At 46.0% G+C, this 18,035-nt stretch overlaps 1 protein-coding gene across 2 annotated transcripts in view; it reads right to left on the bottom strand.

Annotated features, from left to right (window-relative positions):
* Positions 1 to 2,787: 2,787 nt before the first annotated feature.
* Positions 2,788 to 18,035, bottom strand: part of PIDD1 (p53-induced death domain protein 1) — a 39,434-nt gene continuing 24,186 nt past the window's right edge. For both annotated transcript variants that reach the window (XM_088470993.1, XM_088470994.1), the window contains 5 exons: positions 13,397 to 13,520; positions 11,632 to 11,747; positions 9,671 to 9,775; positions 9,339 to 9,544; positions 2,788 to 3,828 (listed from right to left, as the gene is read on the bottom strand). In XM_088470993.1, coding sequence (XP_088327119.1) covers positions 3,585 to 3,828; positions 9,339 to 9,544; positions 9,671 to 9,775; positions 11,632 to 11,747; positions 13,397 to 13,520 — 795 coding nt within the window. In that variant the 3' untranslated portion in view covers positions 2,788 to 3,584. The remainder of the gene's footprint in view (positions 3,829 to 9,338; positions 9,545 to 9,670; positions 9,776 to 11,631; positions 11,748 to 13,396; positions 13,521 to 18,035) is intronic.

The raw sequence follows: 18,035 nt of genomic DNA, 5'->3' as shown, positions 1-18,035 counted from the left end.
TATAAACAGTTGTACCGTCTAAGGGGTATATTTATTTACTAAACTTTGTGTTATGGGCAACATCTCCAATTCTAAAAACCCAATCAGATTCTACTTTATATTTATCTAGCACCTTATAGAAAATAATAGCTAGAATCTGGTTGCTATGGGCAACATCTCCACTTCTAAAAACCTGCATTTTAGTAATATACCCCTAAGAATAACAGAGAGATGTTACTGACAAAGAGATTAGGTACAGATCAATTTGGGTTCTATGTACTAAGCCTTGTAGTGGTATTTGCTTAAAGTCGCACAGGCAATCGCCCGTTTTACAATCAGGCCCAATCGGGTTTTTTCATTATTCGTTTGAATTTACATGGTTTATAGAGGGGGGGGATAGGGTTATCACAAATGCAACTTTCTTTTGACAGAATATTATAACAGAATCGGTATGTAATGCCGGCGGCTGAGTAGCCACCGGATGAAATACCGACGCTGAAAGACCGAAGGATGGAGATTCCGACTGGGGCAGGTAAGTACCTCCCCTCCCCTCTCCTAACCCTCCCTTAGAGGTGCCTAACCCTATAACTCCCGGGGTGGTGCCTAACCCTAAGTCCCCCCAGAGGTGCCTAACCCTAACCCCTCCTTCCCGCACCCTAAACTTAACCCTCCCGGTGGGTGCCTAACACTAACCTCCCCCCCGTGGTGCCTAACTCGAACCCCCCCTTTCCCTAGCCTAACACTACCCGGGGGGGTGCCTAACCGTAAACTCTCCTGCCGGGGATCCCTAAACCTAACTCCCCCCCCGCAGCTACGATCTAAGAAACCCGGCTTGCCTTCGTTCGGGATTTCGGCGTGGAACTAAAGATAAGCGTCGGGATTCCGACGGCCGGCATCCTGGTCGCCAGTAACCTGACTACATCCCATTATAACGTATGTTTACTGAGGGAGAAAGGTGATGCACACAGGATGCAGCTACATGTATGTAAGGACAGGAATGTGCCAATACCAAACCAAAAAAATATGGGCAAATATAAAAAGAAAGACAAAAAACACACACATTTACATCTTGGTTTATTATTAATTTCTGCCATTAGAAGTATGCAATATCCATGTACACAAAGTTTTGACATACAGTCTGACACACCTAAAATGTGCCAAGGTTTAAATGTCTCAGACATCATAAAAAGTTTTCTTTAAATATATTTACACAATTATAAAAGTTTTTTTTTTTACAAGAGACAGTATTTGTCTTTTTGTGGTGTACACTACTCCAGCACAAATTTTTATGTAAGTTGTTTGTGTTGAAAGTAACATCTCCCCCCCCAGACAGGACAAGTCTTTGCCAACACTGAAAATGCTTTATACTGGGCACTTGATCTAATTTATTTTCCTTGGTATAATAGCTGTTTCTTTCATTAGATAATAATGTATTTACAGTCCACTTAGTAGTAAAATTCTAATTGAACGGCTTTTTAACTATATCTGCATCTTACATACTTCCATCTATAGGTATATGTACAGGCCTTGTAGAAGAGTAAAAAAAACAAAAACAAAACATAAAACAAAGCCCATTTATTCCAAGCATCTCAAAAATGACCTGTCCCTAAAGTATCGAACAGGTATTACATCTATTTATGGCATCGTGAGAATACCCAGCGAATCTGATGGCGAGACCTGTGCGATCAAAACTAGGACCCATGGCTGGCAAATTCATTCTTGCAAATTTCACAGTACACTGATGTAAACAGAAAGTATTTGTATTACCCCACAAAAAATATTTTCCAGTTTAGCTTTGCAGAACATACAAACTGTTGTGAGCAATTGTACAATTCTGTCACACACACACAATCTCTCTACATTAGTATAAAATATGTCCAACTCATCTGAATAAGTTATATACAATCTAATTGTATGGTTGTTATTGAACTTATATGCATGCATTCCTCATTTAAATATTTCTGTAATTCAAATTGTAAGACCAAATTGTAAGATGTGTGTAAGGGGGCTCTACCCTGAGGTTATTGAAGACAAAAGTTTAATTATTGGCTGCCAAGAGTACACATCACATTATAAGGGCTTTCTCTATTCTGTTCTGTAAGCTATTTTTCCCCTGAAGACAATCTTACCAATAAACACTATGGGGTCAATCCAGTTAGGTGCGAGTTGGTGCGAGTTGGTGCGAGTTGGCTTGTGCGAGCCGCTTTCATGCCAAATTCACACTGCGAAGTGAAATTACATTCCAATTCCAAACTCAATTTTTTTTTTTTCAGAGGAAAATCGTGTTTTGTTTGTGCTTGAGTGTGTGAGAAGTCATGGAAAGTCTTTATTTGAAGGTAAAAATGTTGGGACACAGGGCCTAATTCAGAGCCGGACACTCTGACCAGAGCGCTCGCTCTGAATCAGGACCCTCCTACCTAAACTTGGAGCGGCCTCCCGGCCGCTCGCATAGCTGTGGGTTGCCACCCACAGCATATGCGAGCGGCCAAAAAGATGGTCGCGATGGTCAAGACCATCGCGACCATCGGGCTTACGTCGAGACTCTGCGGTAAGGTCTCGGTGACCGCAAGCCCTGGAGTGATTTTGGCTCTATCAGAGCCAAAATCACTCCCACTGATATCACTAGTGATGTCAGTGGGGCCGGACCCAGATGGTAGGCGTTCCCATGGGAACGCCTCCATCTGGCAGCCACGCCCACCAAAGGGGGCGTGCTGTCAATCAACATCGACAGCACGCCCCCTTTGGTGCAAGACCCGGAGCGACGGCTTCCCCGTCGCTAGCCGGGTCTCGCGCATGCGCACGACGGAGCAGCCTCCGTCGTGCGCATGCGCACTAGAGCACCATCGACCCGCTTGCACTTGCGAGCGGGTCTGAATCAGGCCCACAGTGCAGAACCCCTTGGACAGCCCCCCTCTAATGACTAATTAGGCATTTAGAAGATTTCATCTAGCTGAATTGGCCCAACAATTACATGTCATTTATGGGTTTAAAAAAAAGGCCTGAAATTACCCCTAAATCAACGTTATCATGAGTTTAGGCAAACCAGATGTAATTACAGAATTTCTTTTAAATGAAAGAAATTGTTTCTTATAATTTTTACATTTTTTTCTACATTTTGATTTAATTCATTTGAGATAAAAAATTAATTTTTTTATAATTTTGTAAAAACAAAACACAAATCAGCCATTTGACACCATTTCAAAACCTTCAGTATTTTTTTATGCCCACTAAGAGCCTTCTGTATGATTCTGCTAATGGTGTTGTAACTTTTTTGGGTCCAGAATGGTTTCCCCACTTTCATGCCCTTCTCCCAAGTCGCATGCATTCGTACTAAGTGTATGAGTTTCATGAAACAAACTCGCACCTAATTGGATTTCCCCCTATTAATGCTTATAAAACAAGAGAAATGTTCTTTACACTGTGAGATACTACTTTAAAATTTGTGGGAAACCTGCTCATCTGTAGTTCCTGAACTCCAGGTCAAACACAACCTTGTGATCTATATGGCTCATATTTGTTTTTTTTAAAGTCAAAACCCTTAACATATGGTCTTTTGTCTGAAGTTTTAGGACGTCTCTCATGTACCATCTTGCCTGCTTGTGTCCTCACGACTGGCTCATTGCTATGGCAGAGTCCTCACTGCTGTTGCCTTGGTCCAGCCCTACTCTCCGGATGGACTGTGTGTACTTTTCTTTTCCCAAAGTAATGACGTCTTCTATCTCGTCTGCTATATCATTTCTCTTGCTGTTCCGCATGGCTTCCACCAGCTTCTGCACACTGTCTGGCTGACTAGAGTTCTTCTGGGCCCAAGAAAAAAGCATGTCCAAGACTAGCTGGTTCAGGTCTTTGCTGAGGAGGCAGGGAATAATCATGGTCATTTGCTCAGAAGACAAGCAATACATGACATTATGTTAAAGCGAAAAAAAATAAAGAGTTATGGTAGACTTACCTTTGTTAACTCTTTTTCTTCAAGGTCCATAGGGTCCACAGGGATACCATGGGGAAATGTGGTTGGAGTGATCCAGGCACCAAACCATTAAGATTTCAGCTCCCAGGATGCCTCTGGTCCTCCACATATAGCCCGCCCCAGGCAGTTCCCCTAAGGGTTCGGAAACTCCCGGGGAGAAAGAAGAATCCGACGCCCAAAGGAAACATCCTGAGAGGCAAAAGGTGTCAAGCGCAGAACCTAAGAAAAGTGTGGCCAGAAGACCACGTGGCTGCCTTGCACAATTATTCAGCAGAGGCAACGCGACGAAACGCCCATTATGGTCCCACAGACCGGGTAGAATGTGCTGTTGTTGTGTTTGGAACAGGGAGATCAGCCTGCGTGTAAGCTTGAGAGATAGGCATACGCAACCATCGAGCCAGAGTTTGTTTGTTTGTTAGCTGGCTAGCCTTGTTTGTGAAACCCATACAACACAAAAAGAGCATCTGATTTTCTAAAAGAGTTTGTACGATCCACATAGATACGGAGAGCACGAACCACATCCAGGGAGGCTTCACCTACAGAAAGGTCTGAAGACTGGAAAGCTGGAACCACAATCTCTTCATTCACATGAAAACGGGACACTACCTTAGAAAGGTAACCCGCACGTGTACGGAGGACAGCTCTATCCTGGTGAAAAATAAAAAAGGGGGAGCGACAAGAGAGTGCTGCCAAATCAGAGACTCTGCGTGCAGAGGAGATAGCGAGGAGAAAAAGTGTCTTCGCTGTCCACCAATTCAAATCTACTGAATCCAGAGGTTCAAATGGGGGAGCCTGCAGCCCCTTGTGAACCAAAGACAAATCCAATGGTGCCACTGGTGGGACAAAGGGTGGCTGAACTCTGAGAACAAGAACACCCTGAAAAGAGATTCCAACATCGGGCAGAGAAGCGATTCTTTGCTGGAACCAAACTGACAGCGCAGAAACCTGTACTCTCAGGGTGGCCAGGCAGAGACAGAGGTCTAACCCAGAGCAAGTACCCGGGAAACCCTAAAAACCTTAGGGTCATACTTTCTGTGGGAACACCATTGACCAAAAGAGTGCCAAACTCTGTAATAGATGCGGGCAGAGGAAGGTTTTCATGCCCTAAGCATCGTCTGAATCACAGATCTGGAGAAACCTTTGGCTTTTAAGATGGAAGACTCAAGAGCCACGCTGTCAAAGACAGACGAGGTAAGTTCGGATGCAGACAAGGACCCTGCGCTAACAGATTCGGCCATAGAGGAAGAGGAAACGGAGTGTCTATGGATAGATTTCGTATGTCAGTGAACCAATGGCGCCTGGGCCAAGCAGCAGCTACTAGTATTACTGTGCCGCCTTCCTGCTTGAATTCCTTGAGGACCCTTGGGAGGAGGGAAATCGGAGGAAAGAGGTACGCCAGCTTGAAGTCCCACCTCACTGCCAGTGCATGGTGGCTAAGGGATCTCTGGTCCAGGACCCGTAACTAGAGACCTTGTGGTTGTGATATTAGGCCATGGGGTCTACGTCTGGTAGGCACCATTTGTTCACCAGGAGTCGAAAGACTCCCGTATGGAGAGCCCACTCTCCGGTGTGTATATCCTGACAACTTAGGAAGTCCGCTTCCCAGTTGTGGACTCCCTGGATGAAAGATGCCGAAATAGCCGGAAAACGATGTTCTGCCCAGATCGGAATGTTTGTCACTTCCCTCATGGCTGCCTGGCTTTGCGTGCCTCCTTGATGATTGAGATAGGCTACTGTGGTCGCGTTGTCGGACTGGATATGGACCGACATGCTTTGGAGGAGGTCCTGTGCCATGATAAGTGCTTTGCATACTGCACGAAGCTCCAGGATTTTTATGGGCAGGTGACTTTCCTGATTTGTCCATCTTCCCTGAGAGGTATGATGACCTGTCACCGCCCCTCATCCGCGAAGATTGGCGTCCGTGGTGATTAGCATCCAATTATGAATCCAAAATGGGCGACCCTTGTCCAGATGAGACTTTTGTAGCCACCACGAGAGAGAGAGCAGAACTTCCGGAGTGAAAAGGATCCTCTGAGACCGCATTATATAATACTGCCCATTCCACCGGGAGAGAATCAATGTTGTCGCAGGACAGCAAACGGTAGAAATTGTTGGTGGGATGCCGTAATAGGCACATGCAGATACGCATCCTGATTATCCAGGGAAGCCATAAAAGTTACAACGCCAAAATAATTGACCGAAGAGTCTCCCTGCGGAACTTGGGTACATGGATAAACTTGTTGATGGTTTTCAGATTTAGAATAGAGCGATGAGACCCATTTGATTTCTGAACAGAACAGATTGGTAAAATAACCCCTTCCTTGTTGAACCACAGGAACTGGGATTATCACCCCTGCCTGCAGCAGGGAGTAAATGGCCTCCTGGAGGGCCAAGGCCTTGGTAGAATCTGAATGGGGAGTTGTACAAAAAAACTTCTGTGGAGGATGCCTCCGGAAGGTGAGGACATACCCCTAAGAGACCACTTTTCGGACCCAGGCGTCTTGTTGTTTAATGCCATTAGTCCACAAAATGAAGAAGTCGACCTCCCATCCTGGGATACCCCAGGAGAAGGCCCCCTCCATCAGGCAGAGGGTTTGTTGTCCGGCTTGTAAGCTGGATGTCTGACCGGCCAGGACCTTTTAGTTTGCTGCTTGGTGGTCCTGCGAGAACAAGATGGGTCTGGAGAAAGGCTGTCCTTTTGCTTTTCCCTGAGGGCAAAAGGACCAAAAAGAAGACTGCCTAGACTTTGATGTAGCGGTTGATGGCAGACCTGCAGATTTTGAGGCTGCCAGAGTAGCCACTATCTTATCTAACTCTGTTCCCATGAAAAGGTAAGGATTCCAGAGCCCTCTTGGATCTGCTTTCCAGGACCGTAACCAAAGCTGCCGATGCTTTAGAAGCCAGGAGCCCAGCATCTATTGCAGCTTCTCCCAAATAGGAAGCCGCTTCACATATGTGGAGAGATATGTCAGCTGTTCTCTGGTAGCATTTGGTAGAGTATCTTCCAATCCCCCCGTCCATTCTTCAAGAGCCTTGGATACCCAGGCCGCAGCCATAGCCGGCTGAGTAACAGCTCCAGACAATGAAAACACTGATTTAAGACATGTTTCAAGTTTTCTATCTGTAGGTTCTTTGAGGGAAGATGCTGACGGTATAGGCAACGTAGTACTCCTGACTAAATGTATCACATGAGCATCCACAGTAGGAGTAGGACTTCCCACTTAGTACATTCAGTAGGTGGGAAAGGATACAAAGATGCTGATCTTTTAGTAACATGGAACCATTTATCCGAAGTACTCCTTGCTGCCTCAATAAGTTCAGTGAGCTGCTCAGACTTAGGAAACTCAGCTTTTACCACCTTCTGGTGTTTAAACACTGGAGCCTTAGGTCTAGGATCTGGCTCATCATCCTCTATATTTAGGACTGATTTGACCACCCTCACCAAAGAAGGGACATCCGCTGTAGAAGGATGGTCCTCCTCTCCTGAGAGAAACCATGGAGAAGAACCCAGCGCATCATCTGACTCCTCCGATGATGCGTCTGAATCTACATGCTGAGCAGACTGATAAAATTATATTGTCTGCTTAGGCACTTTAGTGGCTACCGGTCTGTTTGCTTGCAACATTTGTTGAAACGCAGCAGCTGACTGAGCCGTACTATGACTTGAGTGGGCATAAACATCCATCCAGGAAGGATGTATAGGGGGGTAAATTTAGCAGACTGGAACTGCTGTGAGTATCCCATTATGGGAGGCAGTGTGGGAGTAGCCAAATGGTCCACTAGCTGCATCATAACCTGGTAGACTGGACTGGTGAGGTGTTTTTTTTTTATAACAAACAGCACACAAACCATCCTGTATAAAGTCCTGAGGGGACAAGCCCGCCAAACAGCTTTTACATGAAACCAGCACCGGGGCCTCAGTTTTCCGTTTACCCTTATTCTTAGACATAATAAATAAGTGCAGATGTGACTGCCTTTACAAACAATAAATGTGAAGTACAATTTGGGAAAGAAACAAAAAAATATATATTCCCCACACACCTGTAGCAAAGGGTTGAGGATAAAATAGCAGTGATAGTTATACCTGACAGTACATGAAAAATAAAAGGCAGTAAGCACACAGCAGAGATAGAAAGTCACATACAAGGCATATATAATATACTTGCACTGGGCCCTGAATCAACTACTCAAAACACAAGGCTTGGTAGGATTTTGAGCGCTGTATAACCTGGGCTCTAGGAAGAGGTATTCAGGGAAACTAGACCCAAAACCTCCTGAGACCAGCAGCTTCAGCACAACAATGATAGTGGTCGCTGGGTGTCTCATATACAGAGGAGGGTAGGAGGAGCAACCCAGACGCGGGAAAACCTCAGCAGGATCGGCATCTGGTTCGGGGGAGGGTCTGCCAGGGAGAGCCTACCTCCCCTATGCGGTATTAACACCCTCGGGTGCACTGGCCTTTAATCATGTCCGCCGCCACTGTCCCCGACGCCAGGCTGACTTGCCCCTGTGGTCTAGTGGGGGAGCGGATGCAGCATTCACCCCACTACAGCAACCTCCGGCAGGTCTCCAACCGCCGGAGGTACGGACTGCCACACGGTTACTACCTTATCAGCATCCCCGTGCTCTGACTGCAGTCCCGGGTCCCAGCATCGCCTCTAGCCAAGCTCTGCTGTTGCTCGCCGAAATCACCAGCCCGGTTACTGGTGTTGCGGCGCCGGCGGGCGTAGGTGGAGCAGCAGCACAGGCGTCCTTTAGGATGCCTAGCGCTGCTTGCCCTGAGTAAAAAATAAATAAAATATAGCATGAAATAAAAAGCTTGGTACTGCCTGAGAAGTCCTCCTGTTATAAAGATGCATCTGATCCTGCCACACCAAACAAAAAACTGAATGCCTGTGAGTTCCGGTCAGAATGAAAACCAAAGCCATCGAGGGTACTGGGGAGGCGTAGTCTCCAGAGGGGGCACAACTACGCCCCATAGTGTGGCAAGTTTCTATACAGCGGGGGTATGGTTTAATAGCTATGGTAATATGTAATGAACTAGTAAATGGACCTGGCATAAGCTGCTCCACTGCGTCCTCCTCTGCTGCCCAGTCCTGCTTCACCCCGGCTCTATACCACCCGGACCCGCTTTCTGTTCCTCTCTGCCTGCTGCTCAGTCACGCTCCGCCCCCGATCTGTACCATCCCACCTCGATTTCTGTCCCCTGCTCTGCCCCTGCCCCGCTTACTGTCCCTTGCTCTGTACCACCCCACCTTGCTTTCAGTCCCCTGATCTGTCTGATGAGTCAGATTAAAACTGTCCCAATTTACCATATAGCATAAGTAGAACAATGATGGTTATGAGAGGATGACTAACATCTGTCTGTGCTACATAATGCTGAATCTCTCACCTGTTATTAAAACCAATACGCTGTAGCTCTGCATACGTCAGACCCAGGTTAAAGCCAATGTTCATCCAGTCTGATCCAATTTGCCTGGCGATACTGAGGAGGTTGGTTTCTGTCAGATAACCCATCTCAGCATTACCTAAATTCAAGGGGCGCAATGAGTGACCATTCCTTTGTCTTTCAGATTCTCCATCCAGGCCTTTCGGTTTCTATATGTACAGAGGGCAGGAAACACATGGTCTTAAAATTAATACAACCAAAAAAAATAATCAAGGAGTTAAATCAGAGAATCTAGTGGAGTCCAACATTTTGGGTAACAGAAAATATCCTCTTACAGGTAATTTGATAGGCAGTGTTGCCATCCAGTCACTAGGGCCCCTCCTGTGCCTAGTGGCCTCTTCAGGAAGAGCTTCTGGTACTGATCCACGGTAAAATGACACCTAAAACAGCAAAAAGTTATGTATAATAGCATATTACCACAACTAATATATAGTATTTGTACACCAGGCTAAAACAACCTTTGAATGTCCAGGAACTACAAGTCTCAGCGTGATCTGCTGGCATTTGTAGTCTCCCAACATTTGGGCATTCTCAGGTTACCTAACTTTACTGTTCTATAGTGAAAAAATTGAATTCATACACTACCGTTCAAAAGTTTGGGGTCACTTAGAAATTTCTTTACTTTTGAAAGAAAAGCACTGTTTTTTTCAAAGAAGATAACATTAAATTAATCAGAAATACACTCTATACATTGTTAATGTGGTAAATGACTATACTAGCTGCAAACGTCTGGTTTTTAAAGGAATATCTACATAGGTGTATAGAGGTACATTTCCAGCAACCATCACTCCAGTGTTCTAATGGTTCATTGTGTATGTTAAGCGCGTTAGAAGACTACTGATTTGAAAACCCTTGTGGAATTATGTTAGCACAGCTGAAAACCGGTTTGCTCGTTATAGAAACGCTATAAAACTGGCCTTCCTTTGAGCTAGTTGAGTATCTGGAGTATCACATTTGTGGGTTCGATTATACTCTCCAAATGGCCAGAAAAAGAGAACTTTCATGTGAAACTCGACAGTCTATTTTTGTTCTTAGAAATGAAAGCTATTCCATGCGAGAAATTGCCAAGAAACTGAACATTTCCTACAACAGTGTGTACTACTCCCTTCAGAGAACAGCACAAACAGGCTCTAACCAGAGTAGAAAGAGAAGTGGGAGGCCCCGATGCACAACTGTGCAAGAAGACAGGTACATTAGAGTCTCTAGTTTGAGAAATTAACGCCTCACAAGTCCTCAACTGGCAGCTTCATTAAATGGTACCCGCAAAACGCCAATGTTAACGTCTACAGGGAGGAGGTGACTCCGGGATGCTGGCCTTCTAGGCAGAGTGGCAAAGAAAACGTCATATCTGAGACTGGCCAATAAAAGGAAAATATTAATATGGGCAAAAGAACACAGACATTGGAAAAAAAAGTGTTTTGGACAGACGAATCGAAGTTTGAGGTGTTTGGATCACACAGAAGAACATTTGAGAGATGCAGAACAAGTGAAAGGATGCTGGAAGAGTGCCTGTCGCCATCTGTCAAGCATGGCGGAGGTAATGTGATGGTCTGGGGCTGCTTTGGTGCTGGTAAAGTGGGAGATTTGTACAAGGTAAAAGGGATTTTGAATAAGGAAGACTATCACTCCATTTTGCAACGCCATGCCATACCCTGTGGACAGCGCTTGATTGGAGCCAATTTCCACCTCCAACAGGACAATGACCCAAAGCACACCTCCAAATTATGCAAGAACTATTTAGGGAAGAAGCAGGCAGCTGGTATTCTGTCTGTAATGGAGTGGCCAGCGCAATCACCAGATCTCAACCCCATTGAGCTGTTGTAGGAGTAGCTTGGCAATAACTGCCCATCAAGCCAATCCAACTTGTGGGAGGTACTTCAGGAAGCGTGGGGTGAAATTTCTTCAGATTACCTCAACAAATTAACAGCTAGAATGCCAAAGGACTGCAATGCTGTAATTGCTGCAAAAGGAGCATTCTTTGACGAAAGCAAAGTTTAAGTAAAAATAATTATTTCTAACCTTGCTAATGATTTGACTGTATGTTCTATTCACTTTGCAACTCATTTTAAAAATAAAAGTCACTTTTCATTTAAAACACAAAATTGTCTGGGTGACCCCAAACTTTTGAACGGTAGTGTTGTATATGAACAAACAGTTTATTCTGTGCATCGCACTCATAATTGAGATAAAATCATTACAAGGCTATAAAGCATGGAAACCAATAATTATGGTTTACCTGTCCCTTAACATCTTTCTCAGTAGTTTCAGAAGTTGTCACATACACCTCCTTCATGTTTTTCATACGCGAGAAGAACACAAAACGTATTCTGCCATCCACACAATCAGGACGTACTAGGGCAAAATGAGATAATTAATCAGCTTTTGCAAAGATATATTACAAGGTCACAGTAAAACTAGCTTCAACATACCATTGTTACGTGACCGAGAGTAATGGTGTCGAAATAACACAATAAAGGAAGAAAGAAAATGTAACGTCAGCCAATAATTGTGTATGGATTCAAGGCTGAGTAGCTAGTACTAAAAGTCTGTTATAAGCACTACTTTCCATTATTATCCCCTGTCATTGTACCACCAGACAATGGTCTTGACTGGTTACAATGTCAATCGGTATCAGGGGTGTATCTAGGGGTCCGAGCGCCCCTGGCAAAGTAATGGACTGGCGCCCCCCATATTTTCTGAATAATTACTCTGTATTTATAATGTCTCTACAGCCAACCCTCCTTCTGTATCCCCAGGCAACCCCCATGTTTTATCAGTCAGCAACCCCTTCTATTTCTTCAGGCAGCCCCCTTTTTGTCTCCTTAGCCATCCCTCTCCTGTCTCCCCAGCCCCACCATCCCACTTCTGTCTCCCCAGCCATCACCCTCCTGTCTCCCCAGCCATTAACCTGGTTATAATGTGGGGCTCCAGTCGCTGGCCCCCCTGCTCCAGTCCCTGCCCCCCCCGCATAAAGTCCCCGGCTCTATTCCCTGGCCCCCACCATCCAGCCATCGGCCCCCAACAGCCCACAAATACTTAACAACGTCAGCCTGTGGCTCGGCGGCTCCTCAGTGCAGCAGCAGCGATGAGGCGCACATGACGTCACCCAGGCTTTGTTCAAAACAAAAAGAGAAAAAAAAAAAAACTTTATTTATTCTATGTACCTAGCAGGCAACCGCTGGCATGTGATGGCGGCTGCCCGGACCTTGACATCTCGGAAGTTCCCAGATGTCAAGATCCAGGCAGCCGCCATCGCTTGCCGGAGGCTGCCCAGTACATAGAATAAATAAAGCTTTTTTTTTTTAACAAGGCGTGCGTGACGTCATGATGTCATGTGCGCCTCAGCGCTGCTGCTGCACTGAGGAGCCGTCGAGCCACAGGGGTGTGCCCGGGACTGCAGTCCTGGCGGTCCTGTCTTGATTCTACCCCCTGGCCATGGGTGGCACCCCCGGATAGCGCCCCCCCTTGGCTGGCGCCATCCAGGCCAATGGTAGATACGCCCCTGATCGTTATCCAGTGGGACCATGTAGTGTTTTTGGCACAGGGAGCTGTGAAAACTACAAATGTTATCCAGGATCACAGTGCAGTAAGAAGGCTGTAAAATCAGATGCACCAATGTGGACTGAAATAGTCCCAGATCGGTCATCAAAGTCACGCTATGCAGGGCATACTTGGTATGTACTAAGAGAGCTTGGTGCGTGATAAAGAAAAAACCAGCCCATCCAAAATTAGAAGGGACTTCTGGAAAATGCAGGTGGATATTCAGTGTAATCCTCAAAAAATCCAGTCAGTGGGGCATAGATACACAGGGCTGTCTTTCCAGAAATCCCGTCTGTTAGAAAGGCTTAAGTGAATATTATCTCCAGAGAACATTCCCTGGAAGCCTTCCAATCACTACTCATTGTTCTAGTGAAGAATAAACCAGGAAATGGCTATCAGAAAACTATTTTGGTGAGACAAGAAAGAAGAATCTGGAAGCTAAAGCGGAGAAGGCATTATACCGGAATGCAGCTTCAGGCCTTGTTCGAATGCTGCAAAGAACTGTTCCCCCTCTACAAGCTCCACAAGGTCGGACGGCTCCGGGCCCTTATATCTATCTTGCAACCTCTTCACTGTAGAGTCCACCTGGGGTGGAGAAAAAAAATCTTATTAAAGGACTCTGAGAAGCAGAAGAAAGGCATTTTATAGGAGAACAGAAAACACATAAAATTGTATCTGAAACTGTCTAATATACAATTAATCTTTCTTAATTTGTGACATCTGGGAAGCTTGTGAACTTCACTTTAACACAATGGGGTCTATTTACTAAGCAGTGTTAGGAGACAGAGTGAAAAGTGATAAGAAAGTCATAAGGTGCCAGCCAATCAGCTCCCACCTGTCATTTTTCAAACACAGCCTGTGAGATGGCAGTTGGGAGCTGCTTAGTAAATAGACCCCTATAGGACAAGATTACCCATTTGTGTAACACAAGATTACACCCATTCCTATAACCAAAGTTTACCGATTACTATAATCCAAGGGGGTGTGGTATAGACACCAGATGTTAGATCGGCAATAGGTCGACATGCAAGAAGATCGACAGTTACAAATGGTCAACAGTGTGAAAAGGTTGACACAATAAAATTCTGTGCACAAAATAGTCAAGACTTTTTTCAAACTCTAATCTTCACTCTAGCCCTACCCTTGGTGCCTAACCCTAACCGTCAGGGAAGGTGCCTGACCCTAACCATCCCTTCTAGTGCCTACCACTAACACTCCATCCTGGTGCCTAACAGTCGGCATAAGTGCCTAACCCTAACCCTTAAATACAAAAAAAATTGTCAACCATTTGTGTGTCGAACATTTTCGTGTCGACCTTTGACAATGTCGACCTATTGCCAGTCTAACATCTGGTGTCTATCTAGACATTGTCGACCTTTTAACTGTCTATCTCAAGTCCATATACCAATGCAAGGATACCCACTCCATTAACCTAAGATTATCCATTCCTGTAACACAATATTACACCCATTCCTATAACCCAAGAACACCCATTCCTGTAACCCAAGGACACATTCCTTTAACCAAAGGATACCTATTCCTTTAACCCAAAGATTCCTATACTATTCCTAACACAAGAGTAAACATTCCTATAATGGTCTTTTAGTGAACTCTTGTTTTATTGCTCAATTCCGTTTCACTATTTCCTATAGACTCTCTAATAAACTCTACAAAGAAATATAAAACTTCCACTACAACCATTAACAGAACAATTACAGGGTTAATTTCTAAATCTTGTTTATCACAAGTGTTTTAAAACATTGTGCCTGGTTTGTACAGATCTTTATGTGAAATAATGGCACATAGAGAAGATCCCCTCCTGAATATAAACATATTTTTCCTTATGAAGTAAGGTTCTCTCATTCAAATCCCATCAGTTTGTATTTGGGATACATGCATGTACTTTCAGTAAGCACACTGATACATGCAAAACGTATCATCATGCAACATGCTCGCTTTGCACTAAGTCACGTTATATGTCAACAATAATCACACAAATCACTAGCAAGTAACTGCAAATGTGAATTCTAGGAACAATGATTTGTAAAGGGAAATGATAGAGATAGCAAGTCTTATATGGCCCATACACGGTGCGATTTTTTGCACGATGTGGACGATTTCGATCGTTCGTAACGATCAATCCTGCACATCGTGTGTTGTTTTTGTACTTTTACGATACCGATGCGCATCCCCGGTGTGGTATTGCTGGATCGTAGATCTTACAGAAAAACCAATAGATTGCAACCTATCGTGTAAGATGTGACACACATCGTATGCTGTTTGTCACATGGTACATGATACAGATGCATGTAGCACGGACCAGGGAGATCCGTGCCACATGGATCTGTGTCATTGACACAGAGCACGGATGGGTCAGTGAGACCAGTCTGTGCTGTTGTGTATTTCAACTACACAGTTGCACACACGGACCATGAGATCTGTGCTACTTGCATCTGTGTCATTGACACAGAGCGCCGGACGTGTCAGTGAGACCAGTCTATGCTTTTGCGGTAACAAAAATAAATAAAAAAAACTGTAAATAAAAACAAAAAAATCCCCCCTTCCCAAAAGAGCAACCAGCCTCGGGCTTTTAGTGACCCAGTGCTGGATGTGCTTAAATACAGGGGACATACGACGTAGGGGTGTGTCCTGTGTTTATTTTAATTTTGCTTTTGCAGTGGAACTACAGGTACCAGCGGGCCCATAATGCCCCGAATGCTGGTACTTTGAAATGCACTACATAATCAACCCGACACCCACCGCCCAGAGGTCCCTGGGATAGCCCTGGGCTATCAGCCTAGGCCTGGGGTGCCCTGGAAAGGGGGACCCCTTTCTTGGGGGGGGGGGGTTCCAAGCTCCCTAGGGATCCCTGGCCTCGGCCTGACTACCGGTCAGGGTTAATGTTTTGGCTGGGGGGCCCGGTGAAAGGGCTCCCCTGGCTGTGGCATTAGCCCCCACTAGAAAAAGTCCTGGTTGTGGATAATACAGGAGGACCCTATTCCATTTTTCCTCCTGTATTTCCAGAACCAGGACTGGATCAGAGCCCAGTGCTGGTTGCGCCCCGCATTTTGGCAGCCAGGGCTGGTTCTGACTAGCTCGGTTGCCATTTTTTTTTTATTTTACCGAAGCAGCACAACCTATGACACAGATGCATGTAGCACGGATCTCCCTGGTCCTAGCCAGTGGCGTAACTAGGGTATTTGGAGCCCAGGGCAAATTTGAAAAGGGAGCCCCCCCCCAACATCCTGTGAGATGTGCGCGCGCCGAAGGTGCGCCCGGAAAAAAATGGGCATGGTCACTTAAAAATGGGGCGTGTCAACATGACACACCCCTTAATTTTCACGCTGAACATTCCTATCCATATGCACCTTAACCCCAGTAGTACCCCTTATACAGTACCCCCAGTATGCAGTTGTGGTCCCTCTTATGCAGGCCCATAGTAGTGCCCCTTATACAGTATCCCCAGTAGTGGTCCCCCTTATACAGCCCCCAATTAGTTCCCCTTACTCAGTACCCCCAGTAGTGGCCCCCCAAATGCAGTGCCCCACGTAGTGTTCCCCCTTATGCAGTGCCCCCAGTAGCAGTCCCCACAATGCAGTGCGCCCAGTAGCGGTATCCCCTTATGCAGTGCCCTTTATATGGTGCCCCCAGTAGTAGTCCCCCCCCTATGCAGTGCCCTTTATATAGTGCCCCCAGCAGTAGTCCCCCCCATGCAGTTTTCCCAGTAGTGGTCCTCTTATGCAGGCACCCTGTAGCGATCCCCCCTATCCAGTGCCCCCTGTAGTGGACCTTCCTATTATTGCCCCCAGTAGTGGTCCCCCGAGTGCAGTGCCTCTAGTAATAGGCCCCTTTTATAATGCCCCCAGTGGTAGTTCCCCCCCAAGTAGTAGTCCCCAGTAGAGTAGCCCCCCCCCAGTAGAGGTCCCCCCAGTAGTAGCCACCCCCCTCTCCCGTTGTGCAGATAGGTTAAAATATATATATATATGTATGTTTATATATATATTAATATACTTACCTGAATCTCTGCTCCTGGTCCTGCTCGGGACGCCGCTCCCGCCCGGGCTGGCGCGCTCAGCATTATGGGACAGACGTCATGACGTCAGTCCCATTACCCACTGCAGGAGCTGGACGGAAGTCCGGCTCTTGCAGTGGGTGCTGCAGCAGTCAATGAGAGTCTATCTGACTCTCATTGGCTGCTGTTTAACACGCGCATCGCCGCCAGCGCTGGCGGCGATGCGTGTTATGCACAGCCTGAGCCCGCCTCCTAGCGCTATTGGGCAAGCGCTCAGGGGGAGGGAACGGGCTCAGGTGTGAAGCACAGGACCGGCGCTGGAAGCCTAGCGCCGCTCCTGTGTAAATGTGTAGCGCTGCCCACACTCATTGCGGTCGGCGCTACACTGGCTAACTAGGGCGGGTGGGCCCCCCCACGCCGCCGGTCCAACGGCGCACAGGGCACGCACCCCGCTCGCCCTGCCCTAGTTACGCCACTGGTCCTAGCTACATGCATCTGTGTCATATCGCACTCGATCTAATTCTGCTCATGGTGTTTCCAGCCAGTCACTGCACTCCATCACAGCCACAAGCCCCACATGTGCTCATATTTCTGTGCCTGGTCTGTGGCCTCCCTTTCCCTCTACACTTTCTCTGTATTCTCCTGCTTCACTCTCTTCTCCCCTACAGTCAGATTACCACCTTCAGAAACACTCACTCTACTCTGTATGTTTCCTTCTCTATCCAGTGCTATCCAGAAATTCCCATAACATCACCCGTGCAGTAAGATAGAGCCATTGATGAGAGATATGTTCCTTTTATTAGCTTGCAGCTTATATATTCTATAGTGGATATACCGGCTACTGTCCTAATTCCATTTCCATTCCCCATTTAACAATGACATTGCAGATTGTCCTGATGGACTGTGGGCAAATTTAGTTACTTCTACCCCCTCACCGCTACCCTCACATCCAGGAGACAATTTATTTCCAATCCATTTCTGATCCCCCTAAACATAGAGTTTAATTAGTTTATATCACTTCCAAAAGCCAGATGTCCCAACATTACCTCCTTCTTAAATAAACGTGTTTCTTAATGTTGTGTGATTGG

This window comes from Taudactylus pleione, unplaced genomic scaffold, assembly GCF_031769625.1.
Source record: "Taudactylus pleione unplaced genomic scaffold, aTauple2 ptg000109l, whole genome shotgun sequence".
NCBI lineage: Eukaryota > Metazoa > Chordata > Amphibia > Anura > Myobatrachidae > Taudactylus > Taudactylus pleione.
Note: the sequence above shows the minus strand (reverse complement) of the source record. Positions and strands in the feature narration are given on the sequence as shown.